The sequence below is a fragment of the Antennarius striatus genome, chromosome 5 (assembly GCF_040054535.1).
Source record: "Antennarius striatus isolate MH-2024 chromosome 5, ASM4005453v1, whole genome shotgun sequence".
Classification (NCBI taxonomy): domain Eukaryota; kingdom Metazoa; phylum Chordata; class Actinopteri; order Lophiiformes; family Antennariidae; genus Antennarius; species Antennarius striatus.
The window spans coordinates 22,243,140-22,258,936 of record NC_090780.1 but is presented as its reverse complement, the minus strand read 5'-3'; the positions used below and the strand labels follow the sequence as shown (position 1 = coordinate 22,258,936).

General features: G+C 40.3%; 1 protein-coding gene across 1 annotated transcript; it reads right to left on the bottom strand.

The window, feature by feature from the left end:
- Positions 1-8,831: 8,831 nt before the first annotated feature.
- On the bottom strand, positions 8,832-14,824 carry ppp4r2b (protein phosphatase 4, regulatory subunit 2b). Its single transcript, XM_068315032.1, has 9 exons — positions 14,732-14,824; positions 13,945-14,026; positions 13,455-13,625; positions 12,266-12,359; positions 12,140-12,177; positions 11,945-12,019; positions 11,701-11,841; positions 11,309-11,610; positions 8,832-10,404 (listed from the first exon to the last, which is right to left on the bottom strand). Exons 1-9 carry the CDS (start codon positions 14,763-14,765, stop codon positions 10,037-10,039), a joined length of 1,305 nt encoding a protein of 434 aa, XP_068171133.1. The 5' UTR covers positions 14,766-14,824; the 3' UTR covers positions 8,832-10,036.
- Positions 14,825-15,797: the final 973 nt, after the last annotated feature.

The window sequence follows — 15,797 nt, the reverse complement described above, 5'->3', positions numbered from 1 at the left end:
AAAGCAACTGGACTCCTTTTTTCAGTTTGATGTTTCATCTCCCATCCAAGAGTCTTTGTCAGGCTTATCTCAGTGTTGATGAAACAGAAAAAGATGTGTGAATAGAATTCTGCCTCAGAAATAGTGTTCTTCCTCAGAAAGTCATCCATTGATCCACTGATCAATGGATGATCGATCGATATGTCATATCCAAAACAGACTCTATAACCTGTAAAGGTTTTGATGATCCACGTGGGATGTTAGTGGTAACAAATGAATCCAAACAAAATATTGACCTGAAATATTTCTGGTCGATTTCAAGGAGGCTATGCGTCATACATCCAAAAAAAAAATGTTGTATTCACCTTTATGTTGTTTTTGTCTCTTCTTACATTTTTCAAGTAGTTGAAAATTGTGAGTTGCTGAAAGCCAAAGACACCTAAACGTCTCTTACTTCGTATTTGACCCTTGCATAGTTTTGTTAGCTTCAAAAGGCCCTTTTTGCTTGTGTTTTGTTTATGGCCGGGCGCAGCCGTAACTCACAGCGGTCCGTCCTCCCACAACTCATCCCTCTGTGCTCAACTATTCACAATGTAGTTTCCTGGGTCAGATCGCACGAATCTTTAAGGCTCCCTTCCTGCAGATTTATTGACTGACAGCTAATTTATCCCTTATACACATTCCAAATTATAGGCTTCAGTCAGCAGGATGGCGGCAACGCAACCAGAAAGGAGAGAATGAGTGAAAGAAAAAGAAAGACAAGCTGTCACTCTACAGCATCTCCCTGCTGGATCCCAGAGATTTACCTCGACCTTGTGCACCGCGTATCCGAGACTATGTTCGGATACACTCTGCAGAATGAGGTGTGTCTTAACACCAACGTCAGATGTGTACACAGATTATGTGTCATGCTAAAATCATTTGACGCCCTTGGATTTTTTTTTTTTTGTTTTAGAAAGGGGAGGCCGACAGAATGAAGACCCCCGTCTGAATGCAGTATTTTGGGAACAGGAAACTTAGATTAAAAGTTTGCTACATTTTGGTGCAGATTACTGGTAGCTTGCAGTCACATTGGTATTAAGTGAATCAAGCATTGATTGTCCCATATATTATAATTAAATACCCAGAGGTACTCAAGTTTTATTTATAAAGCGCTTAATCATGACAACAGACATTTCAAAGCATTGTAGCAGACAGAAACACCCAACAGAACCCTCCAGAGCATAAGCGACAGCAGTAGGGAAAAACAGCCTAATTGAGGAAGAAACTCCGGACAGGACCCAGACTCTTTTGAGCAGTCATCCACCTTGACCGGTTGGGTGGAAAAGAAATACAATGAAGATTAAGGACAGGGTGAGAGAAAGATAGACTGAACAAGGTGTTCTATACAACATGTTCTGAACAGTTGGGCGCAGGAACTATTTTCTTTCTGCACAAAAGGAGGCATGCAACTATTCACAACTAAGAGCTAGTGAATGAGGCAAACATCAAGAGATTACTATCTCTTTGTGGTGACAAATTCACTAGAAATAAAGTATTTCCTATATACTGTATTATATATAAAATATTTTGATGTTAATAATCTTTTTTAAAAATAATTTCCCACATTTCATCAGTTTTATTCATTAACTGAGACATTTTTTTTACTCCTTTAAATAAAAGTTACTGTAGGTTTATTTAGTGAAGTGTTCCAGAACCAGAGATGATTTATTTGACTACGTCACACTTTTATATGAAGCGTTATACATTATTGACATTTGACTTTCAGTCTAATGATGTAATGCACAAAATAAAATTCAACAGTTCCTCAATTTTGAAGGACTGATTCGAGTTGTAAGACGGTAGCTGAAGAAACGATGTGAACAAATGTAGTCATGAAACCATCGGTGCACCATGAAAGGCCTCTGTTACAGAGGACAACTGTGTGTGTTGCATGTGAGCCAAAGGCATTGTGGGCATTCGTGGTTCCCAATAAATGAGTTCGGTTGAGACTTTATTGACCATTACAATTTATTAATATCCCAGGAGAGCATGAGGTAAGGCTGAAGTTCACACACCACTTGATTCTTGCAATTTAAATGTCAGCATTTTAATATATACCGTCACTACCGTGATTGTTCATTTATAATGTATGTGCCACAACATATTAGCAGTAATTCCCATAAAGCACTGCTCTCTGGACCTCTCGGCTTTGTGACAGGCTCTGTGAGCGGCTCTTATTTCTCGCCGTTTGATTTACAATACAACAAGCAGCTCTAAATGTGACAAAGGCTGTATTGTCATCGCGAACAGACTCGGCTTATGTCAGGATTTTTCAAGGCCTCTCCCTCTCGGCAGCGCCCGCCAACCGACCGTGGCGTGTTCTCACCAGCTACAATTCAACTTTATGTTCCTCCCGCTGAACGTCAAATCAATACGACTTAAGTGTCCATCTCAAAAGACTCTATTTCATTAAGTTGGTTTTGAGGTACTCAAATAAATAAGCACTCGTATTTAGTGTAAAGAGTTCAAGTTGTCGCTTATCTTGTTTATTTATGTCTTTGCTGTCAGACAAACTCCAACCACAGACCCATGAAGAATTACTATATGTCAACGTTTGCTCCGACAGGTAGCAGCAGCTCCGACAGAAACGCTCCCCTGAGCCTTCCCGATGTGGCCTAACAATCCATTATCATCATCATAAAGCATCCAAGCAGCCCACCTCCTCAGCTGCAGGATGCACATATACAACCCCACTCAACAAGGATAACACACACACACACACACACACACACACACACACACACACACACACACACACACACACAATTGCTGTAATTGCGCCTTTATTAGTCCCCCATTCACACTTTTTACAACCTGGAGCAAAGAGCAGATCACATCTCTGGAAATGGCCTCTAAAAGCAAGGAGCTGCTATAAACAAGACCCTTCAGTGCCATTAGACGGAGTGGCTGGGCGGGGGGGGGGGGGGCTGTGCTGCCAACATGGTGCGCAAAGTCAATTAGTGTACTTCATTAGAGTGTAGTAAACCTGCAGAAAGACCATAACATGATGAAAACTGGTAATGTCTCCAATTTTAGATGGATAATTTACTGGGGACATGAGTGGAATTTCAATTTTGTCATAATTTAAGCATCAGAAATGTAGAAAAAATCAAAATATTTGGATATCACATTTCATTTAATGTCATTAACACAATTTACTTCCCTCAATAGTCTCTCCTGACTGAAACACCCCACAGAATTAATTTCAATATCTTTAGCAATCCCTTAAATCTACATCTAGAACCACCTGATTAAAAATTATGTGTGCGAATTAAATACACTAATTTAAACCTGTGCTACCTCATCTCAGCCGTCTAATCTCCAGATTTTCCTTTCCAACCAACTTCATGATCTCATCAGTCCCAGCAGGGTCATCAGCCGCCACCACCACCAGTGGCTGGCCCCTATGGATGATTCATTTGGCTGCTGCTCAGAAGGATGTCTTTAATTTGTCGTTTCTCTTAAGACTTTAAGCACCAAACACTCTGAAAAACATTAATCACTTTTCCCAAGTCATGTGAAGAGTGAAACTGCAACCAGCTGGTGGCGCTACAGAACAGAATATATGCCTATATTCACTTATAGGCCTATGAGGCCCTCACCTGGCTTAGCAGCTCCTCTCTGACCTGACAATCAAATATGATAGGTCAACAGACTCAATGCTACACTTCAAAACTTCCTCATCTTGCCACAGATGTGTTTCCCAAACTTTTCCTACTTACTTACTTTTTTTTAATCGATCTTTGGGATCAAGAAGCGTGTCTTGGAAGCACACGATCGAGGGCATCTGTAGGAGTCAAACTCCCACCGGCTCCTCCACATACTTTTGCTTTTTTATACCCCTTTTAACATCTGATTTCCCCAGCTGGGCTCGAAGCCAACAGTTTATTCCCAATCGTAAATGTCACCACTTTATGTATTTTATGATGTCGTAGATGGCTCCGACTTGCCGTTTTAGAACAGGACTTGAAGCGATCTGGAAAAAAAAAAAAAAAAAAAAAGGGCTCTGATAGGCAACGACGCAAACAGACCTGCTGAATCAAAGCACTCTTTCCACTTACCGTCTCTGTTTCTGTGCGATGATGCCGTTCTGACAGACAAGCGATAATTCAAACAGCAGCTACTTGAGGTTGGTGCCTGCTGAGTGAGCTGCCCCCACACTGAAACACATAAAAATCCATTCCTCAAACCCACTGGAGCCTGGACATCAGAATAATTTAATCTCTGTCTTTTTTTTTCTCCCCCCCCCCTGCTGTCTATCTCAGTGGAAGAAAACTATTTCTCACTGTGCCCGCTTTACTAGGCAATGTTTGTGAAGTCTGTCTGGAGGCTCTCTGCGGTGGAGCCTCCCGGTTGATTCCATTTTTAGGTCCGTTTAGTATCATTGAAGTGGGGCTTAATAAATGTTTTAGTCTGGATGACATCCCACCCACTGGTGGAGTTTGCCGTGTTGTCAGAGCAGCTCAGAATGTTTGACCCTGACAGCAACACCGTACCTGATTCTGAACCAGCCTGTGCTGAGACACAAACATATTAGCTGATCCTGAGAAAATAAGCATCTCTCTTTCTTCTTCTTGTTCTTCTTCTTCTTTTAAATGTAGCTTATAAATTGCACTCCAACTGACATTTAGATAACAAAGAAAGAAGATGGTTCAGTTGTCTTTTCTTTTCTTTTTTTTTACTCGCAAGAATGTGTTATTGCTGCAACGCCAATGTAAAAAAACTAATTCTGGTGAAAGGGTCCTGAAGAGCGGAGGATGGAGCCGATGGAGGTCATGATGTCTGCGTGTGCTTTTTTTTTTTTTTCAGTCAGAGGAGGCCATACTGTCTGTGTCACCGTCTGCGTTCACCAGCAGCAGGAGGCCTGGCTCTGCATTCTGATTCCACGAGAGGCTGAACACGTTTTTTTGGACTGGCTGGAAAACTAAACAGTACCCTCTATTGGAGCATACAGGTATTGCATGATAGGCAGACAGGAGGTGTTGCTGCTGCAGCCCCATCTTTTAACATCCAACCTTGTTGAATGACCTGATGTTGCCGAATCGCACCAGGGATGCACTTTATGTGTAAAAAAAAAAAAAAAAATCAGCTCCCTTACCTGCATCTTGTAAACCTCATTACACCAATTATTTGTTTATTTAGTTATTTATTATTATTAATTTCTTTCAACCACCTTCATCTTTTCCAAACCCTAAACCCTGATTTCCCTAACCCCCCCTTTCTTCCCCATACCCGAACCCTCCTTAGTTGGATCTTTCCATTTCCCCTTCCAGTATGTCCCCTTAATGGTGTAGAGGTAAGTTGTAGGACTTCCAACCTGAAGATTGAGGGTTCAATCCTCAGCTGGGCAATAGTTCTTTTAATCATGTTTTCAACCACTGTTTACCTCATCTTTGTATTTCTCCACTGACAGCACAGTGAAGCTATAGCTCAAAGATTTCAACACAAGCTTCACAGTCTGGAGAGCAGGGTTCAAGTCCCTCTCCCTACATACACCTTCTCCTCATCATCTTCCTTCACACTTATCCTCCCTAAACCCAGAACTTTACTATCATTTCTAGTGTGTTTTTATTGGGGACCATATTAACCATTATTCTATTCCATTATTTTGTTCCATTATTTTGTCAAGCCCTTGCCTGGTCTTTTTTTTATATAATTTATATCAATTATTTTAAGCTCTTGGTTTTATCAATGGTATTTTAAGGTGCCAATGCACTTTGTAGTCCCTTTTAAGAAACTAAGTTTTTCATTTTATCTAACACCAAACATAACAATAACCCAAATCCTAATTTAACCCTAACACTGACCCTAATCGTAACCCCAACTCTACCCCTAGCCAAACCCTAACCCAACTCTAACCCTAGTCAAACCATAACCCTAAGCCAACCCTGACCTTAACCCTGACTCTAACCTAACTCAAACTCCAACCCTAACCCTAACCTTTTCCAAACCCTAACCCTAAACCTAACCCTAACCCTAACTTGAATCCAACCCTAACTCTAGCCATAACCCTAATCCTAACACAATCCCTAACCATAACCAGTAACCCTAATTCTATCATAACCCTAACCCTAGTCTAACTCTAACCAAACCCTTACCTGAATTTAACCCCAATGCTAACCCTGAGCCAACCCTAACCCTAACTGTAACCCTAAACCTAATGCTAACCCTAACCCTAATGCTAAACCAGTCTGTCCGACTGATCGATCAAAAATCAATATTTTAAGAGAGACTGACTGACCGGTCAATAAAAACCATTTTTATAGATCGACCAACCGACCGGTCTAAAAAAAAATTTTTTTTAGTTATTCTGACCAACCAATCAACATTCTTTCTAGAACGACCGACCAGTCGAAAAAAAATTTTTTTAGATCAACCAACCAACCGATCGATCGAACCAAGAAAAGCATTTTTTTAGACCGACCATCCGACTCACCAACTGATCAAACAAAAAAAAAATTTGACCGATCGACTGAAAACAAAATTTTTTAGACCGACTGACAGGTCAGAAAAAAATGTTTTAGACCGACCGACTGACCAACTGACCGACTGATCAAAAAAAAATTTAGACCAACCAACCGAAAAAAGAAATTTTTTTTACACTGATCGTCAGGTCAAAAAAACATTTTTTTTAGACTGACCAACCGACTGGTCAAAATTTAAAAAAAAAAATTTTAAACCGATCAACCGAACAAAGAAAAGCATTTTTTAGACCGACCATCTGACCAACTGACCCTTCGATAAAAAAAATTTTTAGACTGACCGACCAATCAGAAAAAAAAGACCAACCAACCAAAAAAAATTAATTTTTTAGGACGAACTAATCGATCCAAACAAAAAAAATGTTTTTCAGATCTACCAACCGACTGACCGCACACAAAAAAAACGCAAATTTTTTTAGACTTACCGAGTGATCAGAAAAAAAAAAATTTTTTAGACCGACCTACCAACCGAAAAAACATCTTTTTAGACCAACCGACCTACCGACCTACCAACCGACTGACCGACTGCACAAAGTCTACAAAAATGTTTTTGTTTCCGGTGTGTTGTTTAGTCGATCTAAAAAACATGGGGTTTTTTGTCGACCTTGGTCAGTCTAAAAAAAATTTTTTTTTTGACCAGTTTGGTTTTAAAAAAAAAAATGTCTCCATCGGTTGGTCAGTCGGTCTAAAAAAAATTTTTTTTTTGTTGGTGTGGGTTTGTCTTCCTGGTACTGTTCAGGGGCCCGTGCCAAATGTGGAGGCAACCGGACTTAAGTTTAGTGAGCACTGATTTAAACGTTCTTCTCTTGAGGAATATGGTGAAGCATGATACAAAAATATGAGTTAACACAGCAGCCAAGTAGGTCTACTGTAGCCCACGTCCCTTCACGACAGGGGGCGGGGGGGGGGGCCTGGGGGCCAGAAATGAAAGGAGGAATTAATTTCATAGTTGTTTGACTCACTTGTCAGATCAGTAGCTTCACTCGGATCATGCGGCTCAGGCTGCTGTGTTCACCTTTCTGTGGTTTGATCCTACGGTGAAGTCCTGCAGGTCCGGGCAAAATCTGCAAGCGCAGTATTGAAACTGTGGAGTAATTAAGTATGATGCTCGAGAGATTTAAAATTATACCGCTAAGTTGATTTACATCGTATGAGAACGACATGCTGTATTTTGTTTCTTTAACCTTCAATGATTATCTTAATATAATCAGTAAGACAGAACACAGTCTCCTTTACAAAACAGCTGCTATGCTGTGAAAGATGTTCATAGACACAGATCATTAACTACTGGATGTAAAACCAAATTTGAAAATATAGAAAAAGTTCTTTCACTTTTGGCAAAGGAATTAAAGATTTTTTTTTTTTAAATCACTCAACTTAAGATAAACTAGGATGAATTCTGGGACACAACATTTCTGAAAGACCACTGACCGAAGTGATTCAGAAAAAAGAAAGTTTGTTTAGCCTTGAAGCTAACGTCTTTATCCATTCCTATCATCTGCCATTAAGACAGCTGGGGTTGCATTAAGGGTCATTTGGTGTTAAGCTCCTAATAATATCCCTCCTGACCTGACATTTGTCTCCCTGGAGACAGGTTTTAAAAACCCCACCGTTTAAACATCGCCTCATGGATGAATGCAGTCTTATTTCCTCAGGGAGCATGGGCAAATTTCAGCTGTCACAAGACAGCCCAGTCGGGCCTCATTGTTAACTGACCCATAGGAACGCGTCTGACACGGAGCAAAAAAATGACAAGAACAGTCGTTCCCATTTCAAAGGCTCGGGTTCACGCCGCTGTGTGTTTTGATTACGCTCAGAGGCCCGTAACAAATGGCGGCCCTCTTGCAGATGACGTTTGACATCTTATTTCATTAGAGCCCAAATCTCTCCCGGGGTCAAACGGCCGACGTCATTTCAAATCAGGTTTGGCTTCCACCGATGTGATGCAGAGCGACAAGAGGAGCGCTAATAAGTTCGCTACTCTTAACTCCTGCCCTTAAAGGATTTTTGTTTTCATAAATAGAACTACCGTAACAGAGATCTATCAAACAAATGAATATCAGGACAGAGGACCTGTAGTTTAACCCTCATTGAGATTAATTTACTAATATACAATCAGCTGCATTTAACTACATCTATCCAGCAAATATTTTGCAAAGTTTTTCCAAACAGAACATCAGACGTTTCTCATTTGTTCAACCCTTTGATGACAAGCATCCCTAGTACTTTGTTGAGAACCTGTAACTTTCCAGAGTCCAAGTAGGATGAAATAAGCAAAAAGATGGCAAGAATAAGACAATCTGAAAGGAAACAAGACCACCAGGCATAGAAATGTTAACATTTATTGCTGTTTCTGAATACCACACTGAAAGCAAATGCATTCAGAGTATACACAGAAATTATACAATAATATATGGTTTCACAAAGGCAGTGAACACATACTGTATTACAATCTACAAAAATCTACTTTACAGAAATTTAAAATTCTAAATATCAAAAAGGTACAGCTGCAGAAAACAGGTGTAGAACTGGAACCAGGAACTAGAACCAGAAACTGTTCTGGGATATCGGTTGGTGAGACAACATGGTGACATCACAATACAAAGAAAGCGGAAGTCATCTTTGTACTTACAGCTGGTTTTGGAAACTACAACTGGCAGACGAGAAAAAAAAGGAACAAAAAAAAAACATTCTCCAACTCATTGAATTAATCATAAAAATTATGGTGGTTTTAGGCATCCAAAATATATCATTTTACAGAAGGTAGCATGTCATAGTATTATTCAGTGGGATTGGTAGTGTATCACTGCAAAGCATCTGGTTAAAGTAGTATAAGGACACGTTGGAAAAAAAAACCTTCCTCAAATCCTGTGAGAATTTAGAAATGTTAAAATGGTGCAGATGAACTAATGACATACTGATGGAGGATCTTTTCTGTTCAGGTCATCATTGTTCAAAAAGAACATTTTTACATGAGCTTCAGTCAGAAACAGAAAGGATGGTGGCAGCTCAGATCATTTCTTGAATGAAGAGGGGCTGGTATGGCTCTGTTCTGGTAAAAAAGGTACAAAATGTAGACTACCGATCATGTTTAAAATGTCCAAATGGTTCGAGCAGAGCGCCAGAAGAATAGAACCAGACCGTGTCAGCGTCCAAACAAACCCACTGCCAACTTACAAAGAAAAAAACAAAAAAGGAGGGGAGGGAAAAAATCCAGCCAAGAAACTCAAGGCAGCTGAAAGTAGCCCCTTTGAAGGGAAACTTAAAAACAGGATAAGAAGATCAATAAAATATTCCAGTTAAAAAGAGAGAAGAAGAAAAAGGAAACTTCAAATGAAAATGCAATTGTATACCCACAACAATGCCAGGTAGCCATTTTCGGAGGAGTGTCCAAAACAAAAAAACAAAAAAAAACGGGAAGAGGCGTTCAACTTGTGTACGAGTTTCAGTTATCCTCATTCCCACTGACAGTCAAGCTGTATTCAAGGACAAGCTGGTTTATGGTCACACGTGGCTGCAAGTAGGCCTTCAGTCTAGTCCTGCTCCATAGGCTCGTCAGTGGTCCCAGTGTTCGAAGTGGCACTATCCATGGCGCCCTCTGTGGGAGGTTCGGCTGTACTGCTCGTAGGAGCAAGAGCTACGTCTTCTCCGGCGGCTTCCGCGGCCTCCTCTATGCTACAGCTGCTGCTACTGCTGCTGCTGCTGCTGCTGACTGGGTCACTATTGCTCTCCTCGCCGTCCCTGCTGGTCTCGGGGCTCTCCAGGACGACGGCGGGGGCCTGCTGCTCCGTTTGATCCATGTCGACGCCCTCCTCCTGGGAGCCGCACGGCACCTCCCTCTCGGCCTGCTCTGCCTCTGGACTCGACGCGATGGCCTCGTTCTGGGTGCTGCTCGTGGGTTCTGAGGTGGGAAAGGAGAAAGTTAGAGCCATGACTGGATTGTCTGCCTTTGAATAGTTTGTGGTTCAACGGGAACAGTGACATCATTATCTCAAACTGGCTAGCTGATCAGTTCGTCAATCAGTTCGTCGATCCATCGGGGCCGGAATTCTGAGTTTTAACCGTATTTTCTGTGATCAAATATCTGAAAAGCACCAAAGTCAGAAGCTGTCCCTTCATTTACACTAAACTAAATAAACTGAAATGTTTTACAGTTTTACAGGCGCTCTGGGAAACTGATACCAAGGCTGATCACATTATCCTTGTAGCTCTCACCAAACAAACACTTTAAGTTTCCTTCGGGGATTCTACTGTGTTGACAAACTGGTGAAACATTTGCAGACGGAAAATAATTTTGGACGTTTGCGTTTCAGACGACGTGTCGAACAAATCTAGATAACTCGTTATCTTTTAATCAAGAAAAATGCTGCGGTGCCGGTTGCACCAGCGCCGTGGGTCTGAAAGGTCACAGCTGAGACACAAAAATCATTGGCAAACCATCCGTCTTGTTTGTCTTCAACTGACTATACACTGTGTTTCACCTGGAAATGTTTGCTATGGTAGCCAAGAAGAGAAAAGGGAATAAGATGGTGTCTGGACAAAGGGGAGAGGTCACTCATGACCACATTGTCATTATATAAAAAAAGCAGACATGAAGTGTGTGGACCTTGTGTAAGGCTTTGCCACCCAGTGTACCTGTTCATATGAGCCAGATGCTAAAAATTGTGCTGGTAAGTGCACAGACATGAAAGAGTTCGAACCCAATTCAAATCAGTGTAAATCAAGGTGTGTGTGTTCTTAGCAGCACAACCTCACATTTACAACGAGTACCAGTTAACATGCACAGCCAATAAAAAATACACTACCTTGGTCTTCAGTGGTAGAAACAGCAGTGGTGGTTTCCTTCTCCTTGCTGTACCCGACCTTCTCCTCCTCTTCCTCCTGGACCATGGCTTCGGCCTCTTTTGACAGGCAAGTGGTATGCGAAGACCTCACCGAGTCCAACTCCTGCTCCTCGTCTTCTTCCTCCTCGTCTTCATCTTCCTCCTCGTCTTTGCTGAACTTGAGTCTCTTCACCTCCTGCTGTTCGGCTTCCATGTCTTCTTCAGCGTCTGGGTGTTTGTTCTTCAGCGAGTTCCCCGGAGAATTCCCTGACGCCGAAACCTCGCTGACAAAGAAGAAACAGGAGATCTGACGCGCTTCCAGTGGCTCTAAGTTTGTGCTGGGAGAAAGAATCTTTTTTTTTTTTTTTACATACCTGGAGTCTTTTTCATCGTCTTGTTCTATGTTGAGGTCTTTGTTGTCTGAGAAATCTGGTAGGCCATTTGCTGCTAGTGAGGTGGCCAGAGACGTCTTTGGTCGATTCAGCGGCCGAGGAGTTCCAGGACCATTCACTTTCCTATAATAATCCACCCAAAGATTCAGAGTTTTGTTTTTTGTTTTCACAATATTTCAAATATTAACTTATTTCATTTGTAGATATAATCGGTCATCAACACAACCTCTCTGTAAAAGCAGATGTGTTCCCTGGAAGCATCACTCCATTCATTCGATTGATGGAACTGCATCCATTTTTCCTGCGCAAAAACATTAAAAAAATCAAAAAGCTTAATCCAATGAATGATATTACCAATTTTACCAATATGACCAAAATGTTTTCATCTGAAAGGCATTTTCAGTTTGGACACGACACTTACTCTGAGGTTGGATGAACGCAGCTTACTACCATTACATTCTGCAGCGAAACAAAAATTTTCAAATCAGTGAAAGAAAGCATGAGTAGATTAATTTGTGGAAAAACAGTGATACTTCTATGGATGTACCTTCTCCACCCCCCGAAGAAACTTGTCTATTCCTGTGTAGTTCCTCTTGGGTTCTGTGAGCAACTCACACAAGCGCTGAATCGTAAATGGAATTCTAAAAGAAAAAAGGATACCGCATAAAGTCACAATGTCTGAGTAGTAAGACTTTGGCACAGAACTTGCATTTGCAGCGATATTGTCAGTGACATTGACAGGGTCTTGTTGTACAATTTCCTCCGCGATCAATAAAGTATATATATATATATATATATATATATATATATATTGTGCATTTGTAAAGAGAAAAGCATTGTTATTAGATAAAAGTGGTTTGAAAAGAAAACTTTAGAATAAGTATCAGAATAGGGAAAGTCAATCAATCCCGGGAAATATCCTCATATCTGAAGAAAAAACATCAAATGAGCACCTCAACATTGTATCAGCAGGTTAAACTGATCTGAATTGTGCAGATAAAAATAGATCAAAGGATTATCTCCCTCAACAGGGTAAATGGAATGGAAATATAATGGAAAAATCCCAGAAATTTATTTATCTATAATTGTCTACCCGACATTTTTTGGAGATGTTCATCACTATAAGGACATACATAGCAAAGAAGAACAGCAACCATCTCCACTGTGTCATCTCAAAAAATCTCGATGACAAATCAACTACTTGTTACCCGTAAATAAGCCACATAGTTGACCACCTTAATCTGTCGACACCTTATAATCATCAAATAAAAATGCATACAAAAAGTTCCTACTTGCTAGAGTTAATGTGAATCAATGTAGTATCAATGGAATAACTAATTTTAAAAGTCAGTTCTATTTGTGTCAATGCAAAACGGGCCACCAACCCAGACAGAGACTAGTTTATAGTCAGCTCAAATATGTAATTTTATGGTCCAGTGTCTTGGAGTTTACATTGAGGACATGTAGAACTGGACACCAGGTAAACTGAATCTGGACTATGAATCCATCTAGTCACCTTAAGCTCCTTTCAAACATATACCAACATCCAGTTATCAGCTGAGTGTTGTACAGAAGAGCTATGCATATTAATGCAAATATTTAAAATCACTTGATCAGTTATTAAATTATCTTTAAGCTGCCAGCTGGAAGAGTACAATGTCTGTGTGATGTCCACAGATATTGATCATGGAGCATGAAGACCATACAGAAATGCACCATTTCAGCTGACCACATACCCGTTGTATCCATTCACAATCTTCAGGATTCTCTCCTTCATGTCGTCAAATGGGATTGACTCTACATTGGGATTTGCAGGACCTCTTTGTTCCGGTGCTGAGGCTCTAAAGTCATCCATTACTTTTTCCAATTTAAACAGGAAGTAGTTCTTGAATTGAGACCATTGGACCCTAGAGGAGGATGTAAGTAGAATGAGATTCAACACGTTTGGTATAATACATTACAACAGAAGAACAATGGTAAAGTTGATCAAAAAGGATTGAATACTTTTATGCTACAAAGGCTATGATGTCATTTTCTACAGGTAAAAACATGAAAAATACATAACAAATCCACCCATTATATATTCGTAGTTTATTCTTGTACTGTACGCACAATTTAAAATACAAATATGTTTGCAGGTTCTTAATAATTCCTTTATGAACATGCTAAAACGTGTGTTGTCAAGACTGAATTAGAGGGTCATGAATCAGGCCAATCTTCACTTACATGGTCTCTCCAGTCTTCGCGATATGACATAGAAATTGTTCCAGCAGAGGACATGCCTCCTTCTTTGCTTTCTTATCAAAATCTGAGGAGATAAAACACAACAAAGAAGATAAACACACACTGATATTATCTCGAAGACGAGCTGGCTTTGATGTAACCTAGCCTAGCAAAAGCTAGTTTTGTTTATTCAATTGATATTGATAGATGTATGATTACATGTGGTGATTAACAACTGTAAACAACTAAATTGGAATCGATATCGGGCCTCTGATCACATTTATGTCATTACCGTGGGCTTTTTAGTATTTACGTTACATAACGCTGCGTTAGCGGGCTAGTGTATGCTAGCGACCTAGCTAGGTCGCTTGTTAGCGACAACCAACTTACTTTAGCGCTTTGATAGCATGCTAAATTAGCCAAAGGAGCCTAGCCGGCACACACTCGCCTACCAATACACAGCCGGTGACATTGACCAGTTACTTTTCAGATTAAAATGCCCGTCGACATATTCTCAGATATCGGTGGAAATTAACGCTTATGTGGAAATAGACACAAAATCAGGCATCACATTACAGTAACTGTTCTTGACTGGCAAATTAACAGCCAGCTAACCATTTCCGTGAAACCGCTTGTAATGAACGTTAGCTAGACCTGCGTAGCAGCTAGCTAGCGACATTAGCCTGTAATGTGTAATCCGTTTTCTTTTTACTATACAATAACTACGGAAACACACACATAACACACGGTCTCTACGAAGGTGAAAGCTATCGAATTAAATTGGGGAGACCTCTGAGCGCCTCTTGCAGCGAGTCAATTTCCATCACGTCGTTGCCCTCCGTCAGCCTCGTAGATGTCGAAAGCAGACTGGTGGCTAGCTGCTGCTAAGCTACTATGTCTGAGGCAGAGGGAGCATTTTAATATGGCGCCGTGAGGTCACTGCCTGCTCAGCAGCGGACGAAGCAGCGCGACGGATCTATAGCATCAAGTCAAATAAAATTAACTAAAACAAATTGAGTAAAATAAATTGAATGAATAACTCTGGATTTACTTATATGTCATAATAGAAAACAGATGTGATTAGATGTAAAAAAAAAAAAAATCATACTGATAAAACGGTGTCAGTATGTGATCTTTGTGTACTAATGCGCCTCCTTTTACGCCTGATCTCTTTATATTATAAATAAGTTTATTACACACATTTAAATCCACATCCAAATTTACATAAATTAACATATTGTGTTCTGTTTTTGTAAAACAGGTTTAGCAAGATTCCTCTGAGGAATTCCTCTGTTTAGAATCACTTTACTGTGTATCTCATCCACACTTAAGGGGTTTAAAAACACTGATGTCGTGCTTGGCCCAATTAGATAAAATCATTTTCTTTATTTTAAAATTGATTTAAAATTGGTTTTAAATGTCCCCACTGTGGAACAAATACAGGAATTTTCTTTCTCTCTAGGATCTGTGATAATTAAATTTAGTCATAGTTGAGGGACTTAGTCTGATATGACCTGAGATCATTTTGCCATGGCTCGGATTGTGCCTTATCAATTGTTAATTGAGTAGTTCTAGAATGGCCAGTGATGACCCCAGACTGAAACCCCACTGAAAATTGAGTCTGAAAATGAGTCTGTCAACAACAAAAAACTTGTGCACAAAAAAAGCAAGAAAGAAAGAAAAAGAGACTCAGCATCACTCTGAATGAACAGTGGGTCACCATCCCAGAGGATGACATCTGGAGGTTGTCCAGAATTAGGTCCACTGATGGCAAACAAACCCGATTACTAATTGTTACTTATGATACTGATTAATCAAGTAAAAGTTAGTGAGGATCAAAATTTGGACTGGGACTT

Coding starts and splice junctions, on each gene's coding strand:
- ppp4r2b (XM_068315032.1), bottom strand. CDS start 14,765: ATGGAAATTGACTCGCTGCAAGAGGCGCTCAGAG. Junction 14,027..14,731: donor GCTGCAAGAGGCGCTCAGAG/GTCTCCCCAATT, acceptor TTATCTCCTCAG/ATTTTGATAAGAAAGCAAAG. Junction 12,178..12,265: donor TTCTTCGGGGGGTGGAGAAG/GTACATCCATAG, acceptor GTTTCGCTGCAG/AATGTAATGGTAGTAAGCTG.